Source organism: Ascaphus truei, chromosome 4, assembly GCF_040206685.1.
Source record: "Ascaphus truei isolate aAscTru1 chromosome 4, aAscTru1.hap1, whole genome shotgun sequence".
NCBI classification, from domain to species: domain Eukaryota; kingdom Metazoa; phylum Chordata; class Amphibia; order Anura; family Ascaphidae; genus Ascaphus; species Ascaphus truei.
Window position 1 is genome coordinate 202342564 of NC_134486.1, and position 22530 is coordinate 202365093.

Here is a 22530-nt window from a genome sequence, read left to right on the forward strand (position 1 = left end):
ACTGTGGAAGTGCTGTGTGCTGGGTGATAATGGTGAAAGGTGGGGTTGCAGACCTGCTTAAGACATGCAGATGAGCATACAGTTGTATTTACATTTGTATATTTGCTTTGCTGTGGAGGGTTTTTGTCACTTTTTTTTACTCACCATAACTTAACTCTGTGTGTGTGTGTGTGTGTGTGTGTGTGTGTGTGTGTGTGTGTGTGTGTGTGTGTGTGTGTGTGTGTGTGTGTGTGTGTGTGTGTGTGTGTGTGTGTGTGTGTGTGTGTGTGTGTGTGTGTGTATACATACATACACACACACACACACACACACACACACACACACACACACACACACACACACACACACACACACACACACACACACACACACACACACACACACACACTGGTAGTGTACAGTCAAGTGGTGCCGTCTCATTTTCTATGCCATTGTACATATTATATCAAATATATTACATTACCCAATTTTGGTGTGCTTTGTGATTAGGACACTGGTTATTTCTGGAAAGTAGCTGTGTTGCCTCTCTTTTGGTATGCTTAAATGTTTCTATTTTTGTATATTTATTTAAATGGTGTCCATTGCCTTTGTTATAATATTATAATCCATTAAATTAACATCCTACAAAATAAGATAAGGGTGTTAACTGATTGACTGGTACAAAATGGTCGCAAGGGAATGAAGGGCCGGCTTCAAAGGAAAGGGGAAATATGGTGTGATCTGAGCCAAATACAAATTATTGTGATGTGCTGGATGGATATGGACTAACAAGACACAAAGTTAGTAGGTCCTTTCATTCTACTGGATATACTGTAGATCCAATGTGGTCTTTCTCCCTCCTAATAGAGGTAAATGATAATTTTAATCCTAATAGAGGTATATTAGTATTTTATCTGGTAGTGTTAGAACTTGCGAACAGGTGTCTGCCTTGTCGTGGCTCGCAAGCTTACAACGCTTTGGCCAAAGGGTTAAACTAAATTACCCTTTTTCAAGATAATATATAAGAATTTTACTGTGTATTTTTGTCATGTTGGATGGAACATTGGGCTTCTCTGTCGTCGGAGGGATGTAGACTGACAGACTGTACGGAGTGTGAATGGAGTAATTGAAAAGTACATGGTTTATTAACCTGTGCTATCTAGCCTTAAGGCACCATACAGCCCATTCAAATTAATGAGCCATAAGATGCCATTACCCTTAGCCCAGTTTAGTAAATATCACCCATTGTCAAACATGTGGGGTGCTCTTTAAATATCAGGACAAGGATCCTAAATGGAAAATGAAATATTTGAGTTGAATAATTTGAAGATTAACATTGAATTACTGCATGAGCTAGAAGGTATATATAGAAGTTTAAAAAAAACAATTCTTACCATGCAAACATAAGAATTAAAGTACATTTCCTCATTTGTGGAGTTCTGACCAGGTCCAAGCATGCAGGATTGGTAACCTCTTCATCTGAGACAGTGATCTAAACATAAAAATGGATTAATGAATAAAAGGAAACATTAATTTAAACAGCATTTAAGATGGAAATATCAGTTATTCTTCAGCACCAAACTCCCCATGGAATAATATTTTTTATCATAACATAAACTGAGAGGCCGTGTTTTGCTGTTCTATTTCTTGCTTTTCCTTTTTTGAAAATATTTATTATTCACTGAGTTTTCACCTGGGTGTCACCCACAAATAAGAGACTTAGGGGCCTATGCAGAGAGCAGCGGTAAGGTGAATAGCGGCATTTTTTGGAGAGAAATGCCTTTAGAAAGGCAGGTACTGGCAAGTTTTAAAAAAAGCGCCAATTTTTTTTTTTTATTTGTGATTCTCGCCGCGCGACCGGCGAGAACCTAATTTTCCCCTGTTGTAAAAATGTCCCTATTCACAAAGGCGCGATCGCCATCTAGTGGCCGTTCGCGCCAATAACATGGAGAGAAATTATACAATTTTCTCCGCCAACTAAAGTTGGCAAGAAGCAGGAGGTTGCCGGCTATAGGGGAAAAAAAAAAAAACCTGCGAGTTTTTTTTTTCCCCTTTCAGCAGCGCGCATCTCCTTATTTAAAATTCTCCACATGCAGTAATGGTATAAATAGCTGATTTCGCCCATTTCTGCATATGGAGAATAAAACTCTCAATTAAACCAACCTTTTACTCCCCTCTCCAATTTTAAAAAGCGCTGCTCTCTGCATGAGGCCCTTAATGAAGCATCTCCTAGAATTTGTTTGCCGTTTAAGTACAACAGCAGGTCATAGTCATTATGTTTTCAGGGTGACGGTATTCCCAGAATCAGGATATACTATACAGGAATGTGGATCAATAATGTAGCAGCAGCAAATCAGGGCTAATACCATGCAATATAGTAAACACTTACCTTGATATTTTCTTCAACTACAGGTATGCTTCTTAAACTTAATATGTGTAGAAATAGCATAGAGTAAAAGATTAATAGGAATGTTATACCATGTGTTGTTTTTCAATATCATTAAAATATTGCAAGAAAAAAAAGATACACCTGCAAATACAATATAGCCATGTTTTTTTTCTACCTTTATTGCCCATTTCGATACAATTCAAGTAATGTTTTTTCTCTGCAGAAAAAAAAGACAAAGCCATATAATTTAGTAAGAAGTGCTATTCCAGAAGACACCTTTTTGGCCCTTCAGTAAAATGAAGCATGAATTAGCAAAATGCCTCAAGGAGCACAGTGTCTCGTATATTCAGAAACACCTGAAAGTATTAAATAGTCAAACAAACAATTCAGGAGTCTCTCAATTTAAAACAAAAAAATCTGTGTCTTCACTGTTTGTTTTTCACAAAACATATACAGAATACATAATATATAATTGGACTAGGCTGCAAAAAATTGCTTTTTCAATCTTTATATGATAAAATTCTGCTGTATTCCATTATATTCAATGCAGTAATCTCCCAGTTCACATCAATATTACCATTATCAAGCAACCTCCATCAGGCCACTCGATGGCGAAAATGTTGATTACTTTGAGGATGAATCAATAAATCAAATTTGTTACTGTCGTAATTTTGGTGTGCCCTGATATTACTGCATTGATTATTTCAGGCATGTAGCTGTGTGGCCTCTCTTTTTAGGAGTCCCCACTTTCAGTATTCTCAGATGTTTGTTTTTGTACATATTTTTTTTTAGTGGAGTGCATTGCCTTATTCTTTCTTTCCGTGCAAATCTGCAAAAGAAACGAAACCGCACGTTTCGTGATGCACATTATAATTAATTTGAGAAATGTCTGAAAGTTTTCTCTCTCTCCTAGCATACAGTGCTCCCACTGCAGCATGGGATTCTGGGAAATGACATGCAAATGAGCACACAATGTGTCACCTTTTGCCTGGAATATCCATATACAGGGAGCCCATTTAAGCAAATGCATCACCGTTCACAAAACTTTTAAGCACAGCATAGGACACAGATGCAAAGCCAGAGAAACCATTCACAGACCTGTTTCAACCATAATGGGTATCATCAGTGTGAAGTTGGTTGTACTGCTGTGCTTTTAACTGTTAACAGCGAGCATTAGCTTATATGGGCTCCATGTAGCAATGGTTTTTCAGACAAAAGGTGACACATTGTGTGTTCATTTGCATGTCATTTTGCAGAATCCAGAATAATTTTGCATGATTTTTTAATGCCTTTTGTGTATTTTGCTGGTACCTTACATAGCATTATATTTTAGAAAAATAACCTATATATAGGCATGTATCAGACTGAGCATATAGGGTCTAATTAGGTCTCATATGAATACAATAAGCTATTATTTTTGATCTCATTGACAAAGAGAATCATTAAAGCATGCTGTGAATTATATCCGTGCTATAGTGATATTTGAATTACTATACATTTAGGTAGACAGTGGTTATATAGGGACAGGTCTTAGATCAATATACCTGATCCCTCTTTCCAATACTGTTTTAAATGCTGAATAAAAGGATTTTAAATTAAACAAAACTATTACACATGCTTACACAGTGAGTGCATTCTGTAGGGTACTTCACTCTTTTTTTATTTGGAAAATGTATTTGTCAAGTCCCATAATCAATGAGCATCTACTGGAAGCTAAGTGCAAGAACTTCACAAGTAGAAATGTGTAAAATTCTTGTCCAAAATTCAGTCACACACATTTTAACATTTAAGTTTAAAAAAAAATTAAAAATTGATTCCATTATAAATGTTTTATTTATCCTCAGAGGATTTATAAAGTCAGGAAATTAGTATGCTCTGAGCAAAATATCGCCAGACAGTGAGCAAAATACAATGTGTGTCCCTTATTTATAGTCAGCATTAGTCAATCTAGCAATTTAGAGAATTGATATATGTAGCCCATATCAAAATCCACCCCCCCCCCCCGTGGGAGATGTTGCTACTACATGGAGTGTGGTGGTGTATACCTGCTGGCTTACAGTTGATCTGAGTCTCCCGCATGGTGGTAAGGGATGTCAGAACAGGCTTCTGGGGTATAGACTGATTCATACTCATGGTGACAGCGCCTCCATCTCTTGCAGGCCCCTGGAATGAGGGGAGCAATCTCCTGCAGGAGAGTTCTCTTCCCTCCCCCTGATAGATTGCAGTCTCAGGTGGAAGGTATGGTGAAACAGGAACATTTTATTGTGCAGGCTTCACACAACACACACAGCAACCATCAGTAGAGCTAAGGGCCTTCACCCTCAGGATGTCCCTGTACCTACACTCCAAGCCTAGGGCACCAGAAGCAGTCCTAGCTTTTCTCTTTCTCCCTGGTGGAGTAAGAGGCATAGTCTCCGTCCGCTCCCCTAAGGGAGGGCCCACAGATTGGCAGAGACCTACCAACTGGTTTGGGTAGACTGGCCCCTCTCAAAGGTAGAGGCTAACTGACTCAATCAGTAAGTGCAGCTCCTTAAGTACAGGAAAAGCAGGAACAAGCCCTGAGTCCCTGATTGGACACAAGGCCTAGTTGCACTCCTCCCCTGTGACTCACTGAAGCTGCAGGGTGTGGGGAAAACTCTACTAGGGCTTACTGCCAGGAGGAGGTTAGACTGGTAGCCAGTTAAACCAGGCCTGGCTACACTCTCCCTCTGGTGGAATCCAATGGTCCCCACATGGACCTAAATTTGCGGGCCCATCCTTCAGGTGAGTAACCTGAAACAAATACATAAAGACATTAACATGGTGTGCAGTTAGTACCGTCCAATGTACATACAGATTATATACCCACTGTGGCGAAAATGGGGGTAATCAGCGCATTAATAAAGGCAGTGGGCTCAGCTGGTTACCCCTATTTCGCGTTGGGGATGAAGGGGTTAATTCTATATGCATGGCTGTCCCCATTTTGCAGGCTAATCTCTACCTGCAGTGAAGTGCCTTTCTGTTGCTGTTTTAAAATGTACAGGCAGGATGCTATTTTTTTGTCTGCCTGCCTTTGTAAGGCAGTAAGGACCAAATGTTATGCATACAGGAGCCCCCTGTTGGGATGAAAGATCCCAGATTCGTAAAGTGTCACTTAATCAGGATGTTTCTGAGTAGCAGATCCTGTTACTCCTCCTGGATATTTCACACCTCGGGACCCAAACTCCAGACATTGCGTCCCCAGAAATGAGTGGCCCCTTTTTTCTTAGCAGTGCTACCAAGCTGCTTACTGAGCATGCTCAGAGATACCTGAGCTGGCTGGTGGACTTGCTCATGTGACCTGGCAGGTTCTGATAGGAGGAAGATATTCCTTGCCAATGGGATGAGGCTAATGTATCCCTTCACAGGCCCTTGTCCTTAAAAAGGCCTGTACCCCTCATTCCTGGGTTATTCCTGTTTTTGTTGTTGCTGTTGCTGTTGCTGTTACCTGATTTCTTCAAGTGGATAAGACCTAAGTACAGCGGCTACGATTCCAGAACGCAAGGGGTTAAAAACATCGCAACAAGGAAACTAGCCCTGCTTCAGGATTTCGTTAGCCCTGGGGATCCAGCAAATCCCAGAGAACCAGAAAAGACTTTGCCCATTCACAGAAGGATTGGACTGGGGCTATTTATTTGGCAATTTGCAAATGGACTACATTTTAAAGAACAATCTTCTGTTTTTTTTTGGCACCTTTCTGGACATTATCCTCTGTTTCTCTACCCGTGAGTGTAATTATTAAGTTTATTCTGCAGTTGTCTTGTGTTTGCCTATCAAGGGAATAAATCTCAGTTTATTTTGCTCAACCTGTTCTGCTCAATCAGGACCCACGAAATATAAATGTGTTATTAAGCGCGTCTCCCGTGACACCCACCCACCTTGGGATGGTGACAACTGCAACTTGGAGTTCCCCAACGTGGAAAATCCTGTACTAATAATAATGCATGGGATCAGGTTTCTATACTATGAGCCCAGTGTGATCTGCTACTTTTACAAAGCATGACTTAGAGGGGGCATTCTCAGGTCTGTACTCCACTCTATCAATAAAGATCCCTCGGCCTACACTCCAAACCCTCATCAGGTTTCATACCCTCTCTTCAGTCTGGTAAGCAGAGCTACTATTTCTAGTTCTTAAATAGTCTATAATGGCATCTCAGAGCCATGCCTCTCTGTGTGCCTCAATTTCCCTCATGATAGTCTCTAGTAGATAAGGTTACTCATATCCATGAGATTGCCTATACATAGCCACTATAGCCCTGCCTGCTCTACTGAGCTTGGTCAGCTTCTTACCCTGAGCCTTTCCTGTTAAGTAACCCAGTATACAGGTTCTTCTGGGGCTATATCTTCATAGAGTATGGAAGGCCTTTTAGGTATGACAATGCCTAACTTAATCTCCTTGACTGTTCCTCAGCCACCTCTTCGGTAGAGTAAGTTCCCTAATGCCACCAATGGTCTACGGTCTCCTCATCAATTAGTACAAATCAAGTGCGCTTCATGGGTACCGAATATCCCTGACATAAGGGCTCCCACCATTTGCGAAAAGTACCTGATGACCCTGGTGAAGACACTGACTCGTCTTCTGTATCTATTCTGGAGGATATACCTGAAATACCAGACAAACATGACGGCAAACTTTTGGGTCTACCCCTGAACACGGTCCAATAGATCATGGGATTCATTACAGGAACCTTACTCGACACAGGAATCTCCCCGTCAGGCCCCTCATCAGATGTTACCCAGTCCGTGGATAGTGTGGGGGCTTTCTTCTTTTTATTACCCCCTGACCCATGGTGGCTAGAGCGGGACCCCGAACTGGATGGGACAGGGGCAATGGTACTTGGGGTTGGGGAAACAGCATAGTCCTGGGCAAAGTTCTTAAGTCGGGTATGCCGCGACCAGCGGGAGTCTTTTTAGAGTCCGGGTCTACAGACCTGCTCTTCCCTCTGCCCATAACCGCTTTCATGTAAAGTTCCGGGTACTCCCTACAGAGTGCATTACTCACCGGAGCAGTCGCAGCATAGTCCTGGTCCACTCCGGCGGTCGACACGGAAGTGACGTCATCGGCAGTAGACATCGCGGAGTCCCAATACAGGTCCAGGTCCCGCACCAGAAACACGTCATCCGCTGGGCGTGGCACCAGAAACTCGGCGTGGTCCTTCACATGGAAGTAGGCGCTTGGCTGGGCCTCATCCCTGGATTCCTCCGTTGCAGCCTGCTAGAAGTAAGGGGATGGCTCCGCTGGCTCACGATGGTCGTCCGGTCATCTGGAGCAGCCGCAAGTGCCTCCTCGATTGCACTGGGAGTCTCCACGGCCGTGGGGCTTCACCGCGATTTAGGCCGCACCAGCACTTGATGTCGTGGGACCTATGGACTCGCTCTCTCGGCATCGCAGGTAGGTTACTCACTTCACAGCACTGCTGGAGTGGTCCGCCGGTTGGCACGTCACCACCGACGCGAGGCTGTCGTGATCATAATCTGAAGTTAGGGGCAGGAACACCTCCGCAGGGGAATGGTGTCGGGCACCTCGCAGTCACGGTTGTTTATTGGCAGGAAGCGGTCCTGCTTCTGCGCCACGCGTGGAGGTGCACCCAACTCTCCCTGGGCAGTCACCTTACCCTGTGGTTCCATCATCTGGGGTTCCGGCTCTGGAACCAAGTCTGGACCGGGGTGCACAGACCCCCTGGAACATCAGTTATGGCACACTGACCCTTGGCAGTCACAGCGTCGAGGCCGTCCACTTTGATTAGGGTAGCTGTGGAGCCTTCCTGCTGAGCACCGACTGTGATGAGCAGTACTACCGGCCATACATAGAAGGTTCCGCATTGCTGCAGCGAGCCGTGGTACTGGACTCGCATCCGGGTGTCCTGCATTGAGAGCACAGGCACCCCGGGAACTCTCGACCGGCTATTTCCACTATCAGGAAGCCTCCTGGGAGTTGGTAGGGGGTCAATCTACAATCAGCCATGCCGCTTTGGATTTGGGGCGACTAAAAGGTTAAGCGCTTGACAAAGAGCTTTTTCTTGGTCGCCAGCTCCGAGGAACTGAGGGTGCGGCAGCTCACATCCGGTTCCCACCTCAGTTTGGGTAGAGCTCTGTGATTGGTGCTCACTGTGCCCCCTCCCCCTGATGGCGATTAGAGGAGGGGCACACGGTAGTAAGGATTGGCTCTGGCTCGGCGTTAAGCCACTCACATCGCAGGGGTGGGACTCCGGCTTTCGCGCCAGACCCGGACAGATTTCTGCAAACAATTCTCATGCATCTTGTTTGCAAGCAGCACGTGCGCTACATAGACTTGGCGGGAGATGCCCTGTTAGATCACACAGGCAGCCATTTTAAATTTCTATGAGTTGCACAGGGTCTCTGCTAGATACAACAGACCCTGTCCCTTTGGGTAGTGACAAGATGGGGTACACACTCCCAGGACCAGGGTCCCATCTGGGAGCCCCCAATACATAACGTGGAATAGAACGTAGGGAGTCACGTTACGATAGGCCATACTAGCCGACGCAACCCTCCGACTGCACACTGTACCGCAGCACATGTGCTATTTTGAATATTTCCTGTTTTACCTTCGGGAGGGTCAGGATGATACCCAGGCCCTGATCTTGGCCTAATGCAAAAGGGGTTCCCATCCGGCAGCTCGCACTTATTGGGGTACATGCTCCCAGGACACGCAGCCCTGATAAGATCCCCCAACATAGAAATAATAAGTGAAGGGTCTACACGCACCCTGATGCTAAACGTCACCAGTATAACAAAGGATCTGGTATTTATGTACCCCTCACTGGCTAGCCCAGTGGGGGTTCCCTCTTTCTCCACATACTCTGTGTACTAGGTAACCAGGGGCTTCCAACAAACTTTTGAGTTTACTTCTGGCCTTACTGTTCCCAAGTGAAATATGGGTGCCCAAGGGTCCCTGGCATTATACCATCAGGGGCCCTGGCCCCTTTCTGCATTTGCTGAAAGTCTGTCCTGATCATCTCAGCAGTACCTCCAAATGTAGCCCATATCCCCCCCCCCCTGGGAGATGTTGCTACTACATGGTGTGGTGGTGCATACCTGCTGGCTTACAGTAGATCTGAGTCTCCCGCATGGTGGTAAGGGATGTCAGAACAGGCTTCTGGGGTATAGACTGATTCATACTCATGGTGACAGTGCTGCCATCTCTTGCAGGCCCCTGGAATGAGGGGAGAAATCTCCTGCAGGAGAGTTCTCTTGCCTTCCCATGATAGATTGCCGTTTCAGGCGGAAGGTATAGTGGAACAGGAACCTTTTATTGTATACGGCAGGCTTCACACAGCATACACAGCAACCATCAGTAGAGCTTAGGGCCTTCGCCATCAGGATGTCCCAGTACCTACACTCCCAGCCTAGCACCCCAGAAGCTCTTCTCTTACTCCCTTGTGGAGTAAGAGGGATAGTCTCCCTCCGCTTCCCTAAGGGAAGGCCCACAGATTGGCACAGCCCTGCCAACTGGTTTGGGTAGACTGACCCCTCTCAAAGGCAGAGGCTAACTGACTCAATCAGTAAGTGCAGTTCCTTAAGTACAGGAAAAGCAGGAACCAGCCCTGAGTCCCTGATTGGACACAAGGCCTAGTTGCACCGCCTCCTATGTGACTCACTGAACCTGCAGAGTGTGGGGAAAACCCATGATTACTCCAGGCAAGCCTGCTCTACTAGGGCTTACTGCAAGGAGGAGAAAAGACTGGTAGCCAGTGAAACTAGGCCTGGCTACATATATAAAACTGTGCGGGGGGTAAGAGAGACAGGTCGGGGTGTTAGAGATAGAGGGGCGTGTCTCGCAAGGCCATCGCCGATGCTTGTGGGGGGGTAGGGGAGCCTCAGCCAAGTAGACTCTTTTTTTTTTTTTAATTGTCATCTTTTTGGTTACAGAGATGCAATCTCTCTTTTGTATTCCAAATGATCAGACAAGAGCTTTCCATCCCTTGTATGAATTTAGGGTATTTCAAATTGATATTGCCCTCACCAATGCTTTTTTTTACAAAACAGGAGGGGCAATTTGTGGAAAAATAATGCATCACATTAATCAAAGAAGTAAATCCCATTGATTTCAATTGGGATAAGATTTGCCCAAATAATACAGGCTGAGAGACTTTTGTAAATAGCCACCCCCTGGAAAATCAGTTATGGCACACTGACCCTGGGCAGTCACAGCGTCAAGGCTGTCCACTTTGATTAGGGTAGCTGTGGAGCCTTCCTGCTGAGCACCGACTGTGATGAGCGGTACTACAGGCCATACATAGAAGGTTCCGCATTGCTGCAGCGAGCCGTGGTACTGGACTCGCATCCGGGTGTCCTGCATTGAGAGCACAGGCACCCCAGGAACTCTCGACCGGCTATTTCCACTATCAGGATGCCTCCTGGGAGTTGGTAGGGGGTCAATCTACAATCAGCAATGCCGCTTTGGATTTGGGGCGACTAGAAGGTTAAGCGCTTGACAAAGAGCTCTTTCTTGGTCGCCAGCTCCGAGGAACTGAGGGTGCGGCAGCTCACATCCGGTTCCCACCTCAGTTTGGTAGAGCTCTGTGATTGGCGCTCACTGTGCCCCCTCCCCCTGGTGGCGATTAGAGGAGGGGCACACAGTAGCAAGGATTGGCTCTGGCTCGGCGTTGAGCCACTCACATCGCAGGGGTGGGACTCCGGCTTTTGCGCCAGACCCGGACAGATTTCTGCAAACAATTCCCATGCAGCCTGTTTGCAAGCAGTATGTGCGCCACATAGACTTGGTGGGAGACGCCCTGTTAGATCACACAGGCAGACATTTTATATTTCCATGAGTTGCACAGGGTCTCTGCTAGATACAACAGAGCCTGTCCCTTTGGGTAGTGACAAGTTGGGGCACACGCTCCCAGGACCAGGGTCCCTTCTGGGAGCCCCCAATACATAACGTGGAATAGAACGTGGGGAGTCACGTTACGATAGGCCATACTAGCTGACGCACCCTCCGACTGCACACTGTACCGCAGCACATGTGCTATTTTGAATATTTCCTGTTTTACCCTCGGGAGGGTCAGGATGCTACCCGGGCCCTGATCTTGGCCTAATGCAAAAGGGGTTCCCATCCGGCAGCTCGCACCTATTGGGGTACATGCTCACAGGACACGCAGCCCTGATAAGATCCCCCAACATAGAAATAATAAGTGAAGGGTCTACATGCACCCTGATGCTAGACGTCACCAGTATAAGAAAGGATCTGGGATTTATGTACCCCTCACTGGCTAGCCCAGTGGGGGTTCCCCCTTTCTCCGCATACTCTGTGTACTAGGTAACCAGGGGCTTCCCACAAACTTTTAGATTACTTCTGGCCATACTGTTCCCAAGTGGAATATGGGTGCCCGAGGGTCCCTGGCATTATACCATCAGGGGCCCTGGCCCCTTTCTGAATTTGCTGAAAGCCTGTCCTGATCATCTCAGCAGTACCTCCAAATGTAGCCCATATCCCCCCCCCTGGGAGATGTTGCTACTACATGGTGTGGTGGTGCATACCTGCTGGCTTACAGTAGATCTGAGTCTCCCGCATGGTGGTAAGGGATGTCAGAACAGGCTTCTGGGGTATAGACTGATTCATACTCACGGTGACAGTGCTGCCATCTCTTGCAGGCCCCTGGAATGAGGGGAGAAATCTCCTGCAGGAGAGTTCTCTTCCCTTCCCCTGATAGATTGCAGTCTCAGGCGGAAGGTATGGTGGAACAGGAACCTTTTATTGTATACGGCAGGCTTCACACAGCATACACAGCAACCATCAGTAGAGCTTAGTACCTTCGCCATCAGGATGTTCCTGGACCTACACTCCCAGCCTAGCACCCCAGAAGCTCTTCTCTTACTCCCTGGTGGAGTAAGAGGGATAGTCTCCCTCCGCTCCCCTAAGGGAAGGCCCACAGATTGGCACAGCCCTGCCAACTGGATTGGGTAGACTGGCCCCTCTCAAAGGCAGAGGCTAACTGACTCAATCAGTAAGTGCAGTTCCTTAAGTACAGGAAAAGCAGGAACCAGCCCTGAGTCCCTGATTGGACACAAGGCCTAGATGCACCGCCTCCCATGTGACTCACTGAAGCTGCAGGGTGTGGGGAAAACCCATGATTACTCCAGGCAAGCCTGCTCTACTAGGGCTTACTGCAAGGAGGAGAAAAGACTGGTAGCCAGTGAAACTAGGCCTGGCGACATATATAAAACTGTGCTGGGGAGAGAGACACAGGTCGGGGTGTTAGAGTTGAGGGGCGTGTCTCGCAAGGCCATCGCCGATGCTTGTGGAGGGGGGTGGGAGGGTGGGGGGGCTTCAGCCAAGTTGACTCTTTTTTTTTTTTAATTGTCATCTTTTTGGTTACAGAGATGCAATCTCTCTTTTGTATTCCAAATGATCAGACAAGAGCTTTCCATCCCTTGTATGAATTTAGGGTATTTCAAATTGATATTGCCCTCATCAATGCTTTTTTTTACAGAACAGGAGGAACAATTTGTGGAAAAATAATGGATCACATTAATCAAAGAAGTAAATCCCATTGATTTCAATGGGATAAGATTTGCCCAAATAATACAGGCTGAGAGACTTTTGTAAATAGCCACCATAGCTCTAACACAAAATATAATGAAAACTTAAGTCATTATCACTTTAATTAGTTCTACAGAAAAAGAACAGGACAGTAAGAAGGCGTCAAAATGTTTGTGCTCTGGTAACAAAGGACTTTTTTTCAAATGGAATTGTATTTAATCTTTTAGTAAAAAGACACAGCATTTGTCATAGTACTTTCTTTTTCATTACGGGTTTAGCATTTTATTTTTTTCCACTTTCTGTTTCTACTTTGTTATAAAAAAAATTAGTTTATTGCCTACTTAGTTCATGTAGGTTCCTTTGTAGCCTTGTAGCTTCAATTTAATTATACCGTAGTTGCTGGAACAGTGCCACCTTACATTGGTAGGTTGCCTACAATTGATTAAAGTGTTGTTCTGTACTTTATAAGTGAAACAAAAGTGCTCTTAGAGACACTGCTGCATGAAGTGTGATGAGTGGGCCTCTTTTACTCTCAGTGAATGAGACCCAGCTCTGCTTTATCTGTTGTATGTTTCATTCTCTTTCCTTCATAACATGCAATTAATTGATCTTGTGTTTGTATCTACACTTTGCAATTCCGAGTAGATGAAGGATTGAATGGCCACATTCCTTAATGGTGAGCCAATAAATATTGATGATATCATGGTGCACAGTAGTACAATGTTGAGCTATATCTCAAATTACAAAAGATTTTTCTTTGCTATGGATTCTGTTTTTTGTAGTATTTATTTCAGTTATTTTTGGTGGGGGGTCGTACATAGAACAGATTGTTTTTATAATTTTGAGTGGGGTTGCTTCCTTGAATGTTCAGTCTCATTTAGAAATGTACAGTATATTAGCGTGGCAATAAACCTGAAGCACATAGCTATGCAAGCCTTGCCTGACACTTTCAATAGTTTAACATATTGTTTTATATGTTTTATAGCTGTGCACATTTTGCCAAAAACTGGAATAGCAAAAAGCACAATAGATAAAATGATACATATAAAATACATACTCATTTATTTACAGGCTATTTGTGGACTAACACGAAACAGAAGAAAAAATTAACACAAAAGTTACAATGTTCCAGTAATTATAATGCATTAAAAAAAAGAATGGACACAATACACACATATATATATATTTATATATATATATACACACACACACACACACACACACACACACACACACACACACACACACACACACACACACACACACACACACACACACACACACACACACACACACTCTCTCCCAAGAGTAAAAAAAAATACAGCATGTGATCTAGTTGAAAAATAGAACTTAAAGCCAATTTGTGCAATTTTTTTTATAATGGATTGATTGAATGGAACTGCATCTCCTATTGATTGACAAGGTTGAAACCCTGTATGTATTTGCTCTGTAGATATACAAATGACTTCATTTTCCATTGATCCTTCCCTGGCACATTTCACAAACACTGAATTCCCTTAATTAAAATATAAAAGCACACTGGATTGAAAGAGCTGTTGCTTAATGCCAGTAAATCTTTGGAATGCTATCAAAAGAACTTGAAATTGTGTGAAGCCTAACACTGAAGGCATGCTCCAGATCAATTGCTATGCAGTTGAAGGTTTCTAATGACACTGCGTCTACATTAAAGCGTTTAGTCAAAGGAAGCAATAGACTGAATCCTAATGGGAAGGAAATAACAAATTGACTGTAAACTAATCAGCATGAAACCAAAATAAATGTAAAATATGGCTAGTTTTGAAAGAGTTGCAGTATCAACATTGTGCATGAAAGGTGTATTCACTCTAAAATTAAAGTACTGTATGCTGAAAAAAAAATCAGTTTTAGGATAATTGTAGGATAATTAGGTTTAGCACAATTGTTTATTTGTTTCCTTTTTAATGTCAGTAGTTTATAAAAGTTAAAGGCCTTATGCCACTTACATGATCCAAAAATATTTTACCTACAGAAACTGCCTTTCCCTATCTGTTTCACAGCAATTACGTGTAGTGTCATACTGTACTTCATAGAAAGCTCACCTAAATTAATTAACATCAGATCTCTTGAAGAAAAAAAAAACCTCCACAAGCCTATAAGAGTTTGACTCGTACAATATTAGTATCTTGCCCCCTAAGTAGGTCCTGCTCTCCTTGACATTCTTTATTGCAATACCTTAAATAGAACACAGACACACATACATATACTATTAGCATATTAGAGTTTGATTTGGTACTTGCAAGTGTGAAAGATAATGAACTAAGTTAAGCTCAGTAATAGCAAAACCATTATATTTAATATTCAAGGACTCCATTTCCACAGGCTCAGTACCACATGATTGGCGTAAAGCAGAGTGGTGCCTATATTTAAAAAGGGAGCTAGATCACACCCGGGGAATTACAGACCTGTAAGCCTGACTTCAATAGTAGGGAAACTACTTGAAGGTTTAATACGGGATAATATTCAGGAATACCTAATGGAAAACAAAACTATTAGTAATAGTCAGCATGGATTTATGAAGGATAGATCTTGCCAAACTAACCTTATTTGTTTCTTTGAGGAGGTAAGTAGGAATTTAGACCAGGGTAATGCAGTTGATGTGGTCTACTTAGATTTTGCAAAGGCTTTTGATACGGTTTCACACAAGAGGTTGGTGTACAAAATAAAGAAATTGGACTCAGTAATAATATATGCACCTGGATTGAAAACTGGTTAAAGGACAGACAACAGAGGGTTGTCATAAATGGAACTTTTTCAGGTTGGGCTAAAGTCATGAGTGGAGTACCTCAAGGATCGGTACTGGGACCCCTGCTTTTTAACTTGTTTATTAATGACCTTGAGGTTGGGATCGAGAGCAAAGTCTCCATCTTTGCTGATGATACTAAATTGTGTAAGGTAATAGAATCAGAGCAGGATGTAATTTCTCTTGAGTAGGACTTGGAGAGACTGGAAACGTGGGCAGGTAAATGGCAAATGAGGTTTAATACAGATAAATGTAAGGTTATGCATTTGGGATGCAAGAATAAAAAGGCGACTTACAAATTAAATGGAGATATATTGGGGGAATCCTTGATGGAGAAGGATTTAGGAGTGCTTGTAGACAGCAGGCTTAGCAACAGTGCCCAATGTCATGCAGTAGCTGCAAAGGCAAACACTCTGTGCCCAGGACATACTTGAAAACGAGAGGTAACTCTCAATGTATTACTTCCTGGTAAAATATTTTATAAATAAATAAAATATCTTATCTTGCATCAAAAGGGCAATGGATGGAAGGGAAGTAAACATAATTATGCCCCTTTACAAAGCATTAGTAAGACCACACCTTGAATATGGAGTATAATTTTGGGCACCAATCCTAAGAAAAGACATTATGGAACTAGAGAGAGTGCAGAGAAGAGCCACCAAATTAATAAGGGAATGGACAATCTAACTTATGAGGAGAGGCTAGCTAAATTAGATTTATTTACATTAGAAAAGAGGCGTCTAAGAGGGGATATGATAACTATATACAAATATATTCAGGGACAATACAAGGAGCTTTCAAAAGAACTATTCATCCCACGGGCAGTACAAAGGACTCGGGCCATCCCTTAAGGTTGGAGGAAAGGAAATTTCACCAGCAACAAAGAAAAGGGTTCTTTACAGTAAGGGCAGTTAAAATGTGGAATTCATTACCCATGGAGACTGTGATGGTAGATACAATAGATTTGTTCAAAAAAAAGTTGGACATCTTTTTAGATTGGAAAGGTATACAGGGATATACCAAATAAGTATACATGGGAAGGATGTTGATCCAGGGATTAATCCGATTGCCAATTCTTGGAGTCAGGAAGGAATTCATTTTTCCCCTTAATGGGGTTTTTTGTTTGGCTTCCTCTGGATCAATAAGTAAGTATAGATATAGGATAAAGTATCTGTTGCCTAAATTTAGCATAGGTTGAACTTGATGGACATACGTCTTTTTTCAACTTCATCTACTATGTAAAAAAAAACTAGGACAAGTGAAGGTGATGAGTCTAACTCTCTGATTCCCAACCAGGGCTCCTTGAAGCAATCTTAGGGGTTCTTCCTATGGACCACAGACCCCCCCCCCCGGGGGTGTTTTTTTTTGGTATGTATTTTGTAGGGTGGATTGAGAGAGAGTGGTGTAATAGACGGAAGGTAGGGGCAAGTGAGAGAAGAGAGGGGGGCAGGAGTGAGTGAGTGAGGAAAAGAGGGAGTAAGAGTGAGACGCAAGGGATAAATACATGCAAGGCTGGAGGGGGGAGAGTTAGTGAGATGGATGGGAGAAAAAAACATGGGTAAAGGGTGGGAAATAGAGGTGGCTTGTGAGGTGTGAAATGTTGTGACTGACCCCTGTCGAACCTAATATGTGTCAACCAGATAGGGGTTCCCGAGATTTTTCGAAATACTTCAAGGGTTCCTCCAAACAAAAAAGGTTGGAAATCACTAGTCTAACTCATGGCCCATGGAAGGAAATGGCATGGTCACATGAGTCTGGTAGTGCCTCCCAAGTCCCAGAAATTCTGATCAAGCCTCTAACAGCAACAGATGCTGAACCACAACCTTCCTCTAGCCCTCTGCCCCTGGGGCCCGAATCCCTGTACCAATTGCCAACCTTACCCCTCCACCCACATCCTGCTCAACAAAATAGCTGCCAAAATGTATCTGTGAAAATAAATGTGGAACAGGAAATACTCCGGCATGTGCATACCACTGTAAATAACCTTCTTATTGGAACAGCTAATAAGAAAGAAAAAGAGGACCTAACAGGAGAGCAATCCGATGGTCACAAAAATACACATTTATTAAGATTCCTATATCACTGAATTTTGTTCAGTGTAAGGATTATATAAAACACAACATTGTATGAACAAATAAAACTTTGGATAAAAGTCCCATGTGATCTTTTTAGACTGTAAAATATATATTGTTAATATTTAAGGTGCACCTTCAAACCTTTCTATTTGGAAGATTAATCTACAAATTCCCTGTTTAAACCATCCTAGGAAGAAAATCACACTTTGGAGGAGAATATATACATCTTGCATATACTCCTGTATTATAGGCGCATACCTAATTTCCAAGTATCATAATTATCCAACCCTAGGATATATATTCTCTCACAGTGATATATTTACTACTATAAACATCAGATATATATAAATCAAGTATCATCTGCAGATTATAGTATTGGCAGATATACCCTGCTCAAGCGAATGAAGAGGGATTAATACCCCAAACAGTATAAGGGAAGGGTGGTGCTCACAGGGAATAAATAATAGACTAAGTGAGAGGAAAGAAAGAATCCCTATATTATGGCACTTAGAGTGCACCCAAACTAAAACTTAATATTTATTGATTAATCTTAAAATGATAACTGTTTGGAATAACCATAGATGCAGGACAAATTGTTATTAAAATTAATAAAAAAATGGAGAGGTGGGGTAGTACATAGGGGGATTATATATAATCCCTATTGTCAGTCTATTAACCCTTGAGAGGTTTGTAAGTGTTTAGAGAAGTATCACACAGGTAATTAAGGTGAGGATAGTATTATATCCCTGATCCCTTGTGGGAGCAACCATAAGCTTACACATGACAGAATGAATATAGCTATACAAATAGACACATGTTCAGGGAAGCTATAGAAATAGCCCCAAGTCTATCTAAGTAGCTAATCTCTAACTCAATGTTTCCGGACACAAACTCTTTATTAAACATTGACTGACACTAAAGTCTGGGTGCTGTTGCCGATGAAGCCCGTCACGGTGAAACGTACGTAGGGTACGTCTGACGTCACCATCACGTGATGTCGGCTTGTCGGAGTGGTGAGGGCCTGTGTACCGTCTGGGTGCTTCGTAGACTGCATTCGTGGGCAGCAACAGCACCCAGACTTTAGTGTCAGTCAATGTTTAATAAAGAGTTTGTGTCCGGATACATTGAGTTAGAGATCAGCTACTTAGATAGACTTGGGGCTATTTCTATATACAGTTTTATATATGTAGCCAGGCCTATTTTCACTGGCTACCAGTCTGTTCTCCTCCTGGCGGTAAACCCTAGTAGAGCAGGCTTGCCAGGAGTAATCATTTTCCCCACACCCTGCAGCTTCAGTGAGTCACAGGGGAGGCGGTGCAACTAGGCCTTGTGTCCAATCAGGGACTCAGGGCTGGTTCCTGCTTTTCCTGTACTTAAGGAGCTGCACTTACTGATTGAGTCAGTTAGCCTCTACCTTTGTGAGGGTCCAGTCTACCCAAACCAGTTGGCAGGGCTCTTCCAATCTGTGGGCCTTCCCTTAGGGGAGCGGAGGGAGACTATCATAGCACAGTTTGAATGGGACTGCAGGGACCCCCCCCCGCTTTGTTAATCTGATGAGCCATTAGTCTGCCTGCAGAAATCTCACAGAAATGTTGCAGCTTACTGGAAGATTGCCCCAGATTTTCCAAGGCAAGTGATCAGATACTGGTGGCTGCATCTGTAAGTGTGTTATAGAGGCCTTGCGTGTAAATGTCTGGGGAAAAGCGTAGGACCTCTATTACTGCCACCCCCCCCCCCTCCAGAAATCAAGCCCCCTACATGGTCCCATCAAAATGGTTCTGCGACGTTAAATGACGTTGCATTGCCATGACAACAGGACATCACGGGACGTCACGGCGCCATGAGGCATCACGTTGTAATGGCAACATGATGCCATTTGATGCTCCAGAGCCATTTTGATGAGACAATGCAGAGGGAGATGCCGCCTTAGAAGTGAAAGACTTCCGGGTTGGATCGCTTGGGCGTGCTCCTCCCAGGCTGTCCTCCTCTGCTACCCTGCTTTGCTCCTGCCATTCAACTCCTCTGATTGCCACCCTGCGCCGATTTGGAGGTCCTCTGATCTCTTCTCCTGCCACCGCCCCCCAGTTTGCGCACCTTGCCAGGAGATTTCAAATGTAACCATATAGCCTGGAGATTGTTTAGCAAAAAACATAGTCTCCGGGTCAAACCAGTAGTAGTGGCAACCCTGATTGCATTATATCATGCCTTTTTATGAGTGTAATACTGTAGCATATAATTGACAATGAATAAGACTATCTTGTTGGCTATTCAAAAATAAAGTTATAGTCTATTAGAACTATGGTGACAAAAACAGAAACATTACTAATTTATTACATATTATTACTCTCATAGTGATGTACCTGGCTATAATTTGTGGTCAGATACTTCCCATTGTGACTAGCAATGTCACGCATTATCTTCATTGCTTTTTCTTTCTTTTTGCGAATCAACAACCAGCGTGGAGACTCTGGAATTAGCCTGTAAATTAAATATATAGGTGTTAAAAAAAAAGAAATGAAAACAAATTAAAAACTTGATGTGACACTATTATAAACTATACGTTAAAGTAAGTAGATATGTAATTAAAGAAAATACAAAAAAATATTTGGAAGAAGAATAAAATATATATATATTTAAAGGGGCAATCCCTCCTAGGACCAAAGAGAATTATTTCCAGTAACATATTTAATAGGTCTCAACTATTTATAATTAATTTTTAAAGATAGACTTTGGAGGGGTTTTATTTTCTCTGACCACTCCATTTTATGTAATGTCACTGTGTTCAGCAAGTGCTTGTTCAGCCAGAGTCCCCTTCTTATCTTCCTTTAACTTTATTGGTTCTCTGATAAGCACAGAGTGGAAGAATGGCAAAGAAAACACTTAATTGACAAAGAAAGTACTATGGGAGATTGCACATTCAATTAGAATAAATACACTAACATGTTTGGATTTCAAGTACCTCTATACATAAAATTACATTAAAATATATCATCTATCCCTCCTACATGTAATTTATTTCTGATCCCAGACACTACTTAAAAAATAATTGAAAAACGAATTGAAAAGCATTGTTTTTAGCATAGGAATTCATAGTATGCTGTGAACTCCAGTCTTTAATGAGAACATAGGGCTCAAGCACTAAGGTTTCAATGACTGAAACTGTGGCTTTTTTTAACGATGCTGCTAAAATTGTGCCCGTTCATTTCTTGAGTGTCCTTGTGAGTTAATATATTCCAGCATAGATCACAAGGCTGACGAGCTAATCCACACACCCTCTGCATTTTAACATTCAGAGGATGATGTTCTTGCAAATGGAGAAATGCTTGAAACTTACAAGGAGTTCATTTTTAGATAGCAATTGCTGTCTTCACACAGATATTTTATGATTAATGATTAATTCATTATTAGTCATTTTCTTAGGTATTTTAATCACAAACTGTAACATCGCAAGTTAAAGTTTATTTTTCTGATCTCTATATTTCGCTCTCACACGCACCTGGTATATCTTTGTGCTGTTTTTTTTTAACATATGAAGATATATTGCTAGATGTGTGACCATCAAAATCAAGGTTATTGTTCCTTTCAGCATGAGACTAGCAAATCCTAGGGAGAGTGTTGTACAGTATGTTGTAAATAGAGTTGTTTCTTGTAGTTACATAGCTACTGTAGGAACAGCTAAGGGCAGTCAGTGGACAGGGCCCCCCTTTGGGTAGTTAGGTCATCAGGCAACAGGTTAGTCCACCAGAAAGGAGGTCAGGATCAAAATAGAGACAGTGACATAGGGGGCCTAGAGGAATGGATAGTAAAAGGATTGACCCGATCCAGCCATAGATGTTAGTCTGCACTTGCTCTTCCCTCTACCACTTTAAGCACTGTACCCCTAGTAAGGTAGACCCAAGACTGACTTATCAGAATAAGTTACTGTTTGATGGTAATGTTAAATAAATACTATTTGTTTTATATAAAATTATCTTACGCCTTCACTCTCTGAGACTTTCTACCTACTGCTGCCCTTCCTAGAATCCATGGGGTACAAGGAGATGGCCTGTGAATGCATGCCCATGCTCCTACCTGCCTACATCAGAACAGGAATGCCCCTAGTGACTAGTGAACACACCTTAGTGATCCTGTCCACCCACAGTGACATCAAAGCCATCCCCTAGTACTACTGGCCTGGTAAGGGCCACACCAGAGCTTCTGCTGGTTTCAGTGGGGACCTCTGACCACTAGGCTACAAATGGATGGATACATAGATGATTGTTATTACCAGTAATATAGAAGGAAGAGGAAGTTTGGCAGCGAAAAAGCTAGTTGGAGCCCCTGCCATGTAGGAATCAAGTAAGCAATTCCAGGAATGATCATGACGCCCAGTGTGAAAAACATCTGAACCACAATACCAACAATACGTCGTTGCTTTGATCCGACCAGCTCTGTCACTAAAGAAAAAGAGAAAGGGAAATTCATTTGTTGTAAATAAGTGTGGGTTATACAATTACAAACAGTGCTGCTAACAATAAAACTTTTTTCTTGCTTAACTGCTGTAGTCAGCATATAATGTAGTTTAATGATTAATACAGCCATACTACAGTACTGTGTCTTACTTTGCTGCTGTGTTACTCTGTACTATGAATAATGCAGCTGCATATTGATTTAATATGTTTGAAATGTACCTAATATTTTTGTTTTACAAATGTTGGTAATGGAGACTATATGAGTGACAAAGATTGTGCTTTTTAAAATATTTTATTTGATAAATTTATGTGAAATTAAATATATTTTT

At 42.7% G+C, this 22530-nt stretch overlaps 1 protein-coding gene across 1 annotated transcript in view; it reads right to left on the bottom strand.

Annotated features, from left to right (window-relative positions):
• Positions 1-22530, bottom strand: part of SLC22A3 (solute carrier family 22 member 3) — a 311477-nt gene that overhangs the window by 41996 nt on the left and 246951 nt on the right. Inside the window, exons 4-6 of the mRNA XM_075596749.1 lie at positions 22018-22186; positions 20111-20228; positions 1374-1471 (exon numbers count right to left, since the gene is read on the bottom strand). Of these exons, the coding sequence (XP_075452864.1) occupies positions 1374-1471; positions 20111-20228; positions 22018-22186 (385 nt within the window). The remainder of the gene's footprint in view (positions 1-1373; positions 1472-20110; positions 20229-22017; positions 22187-22530) is intronic.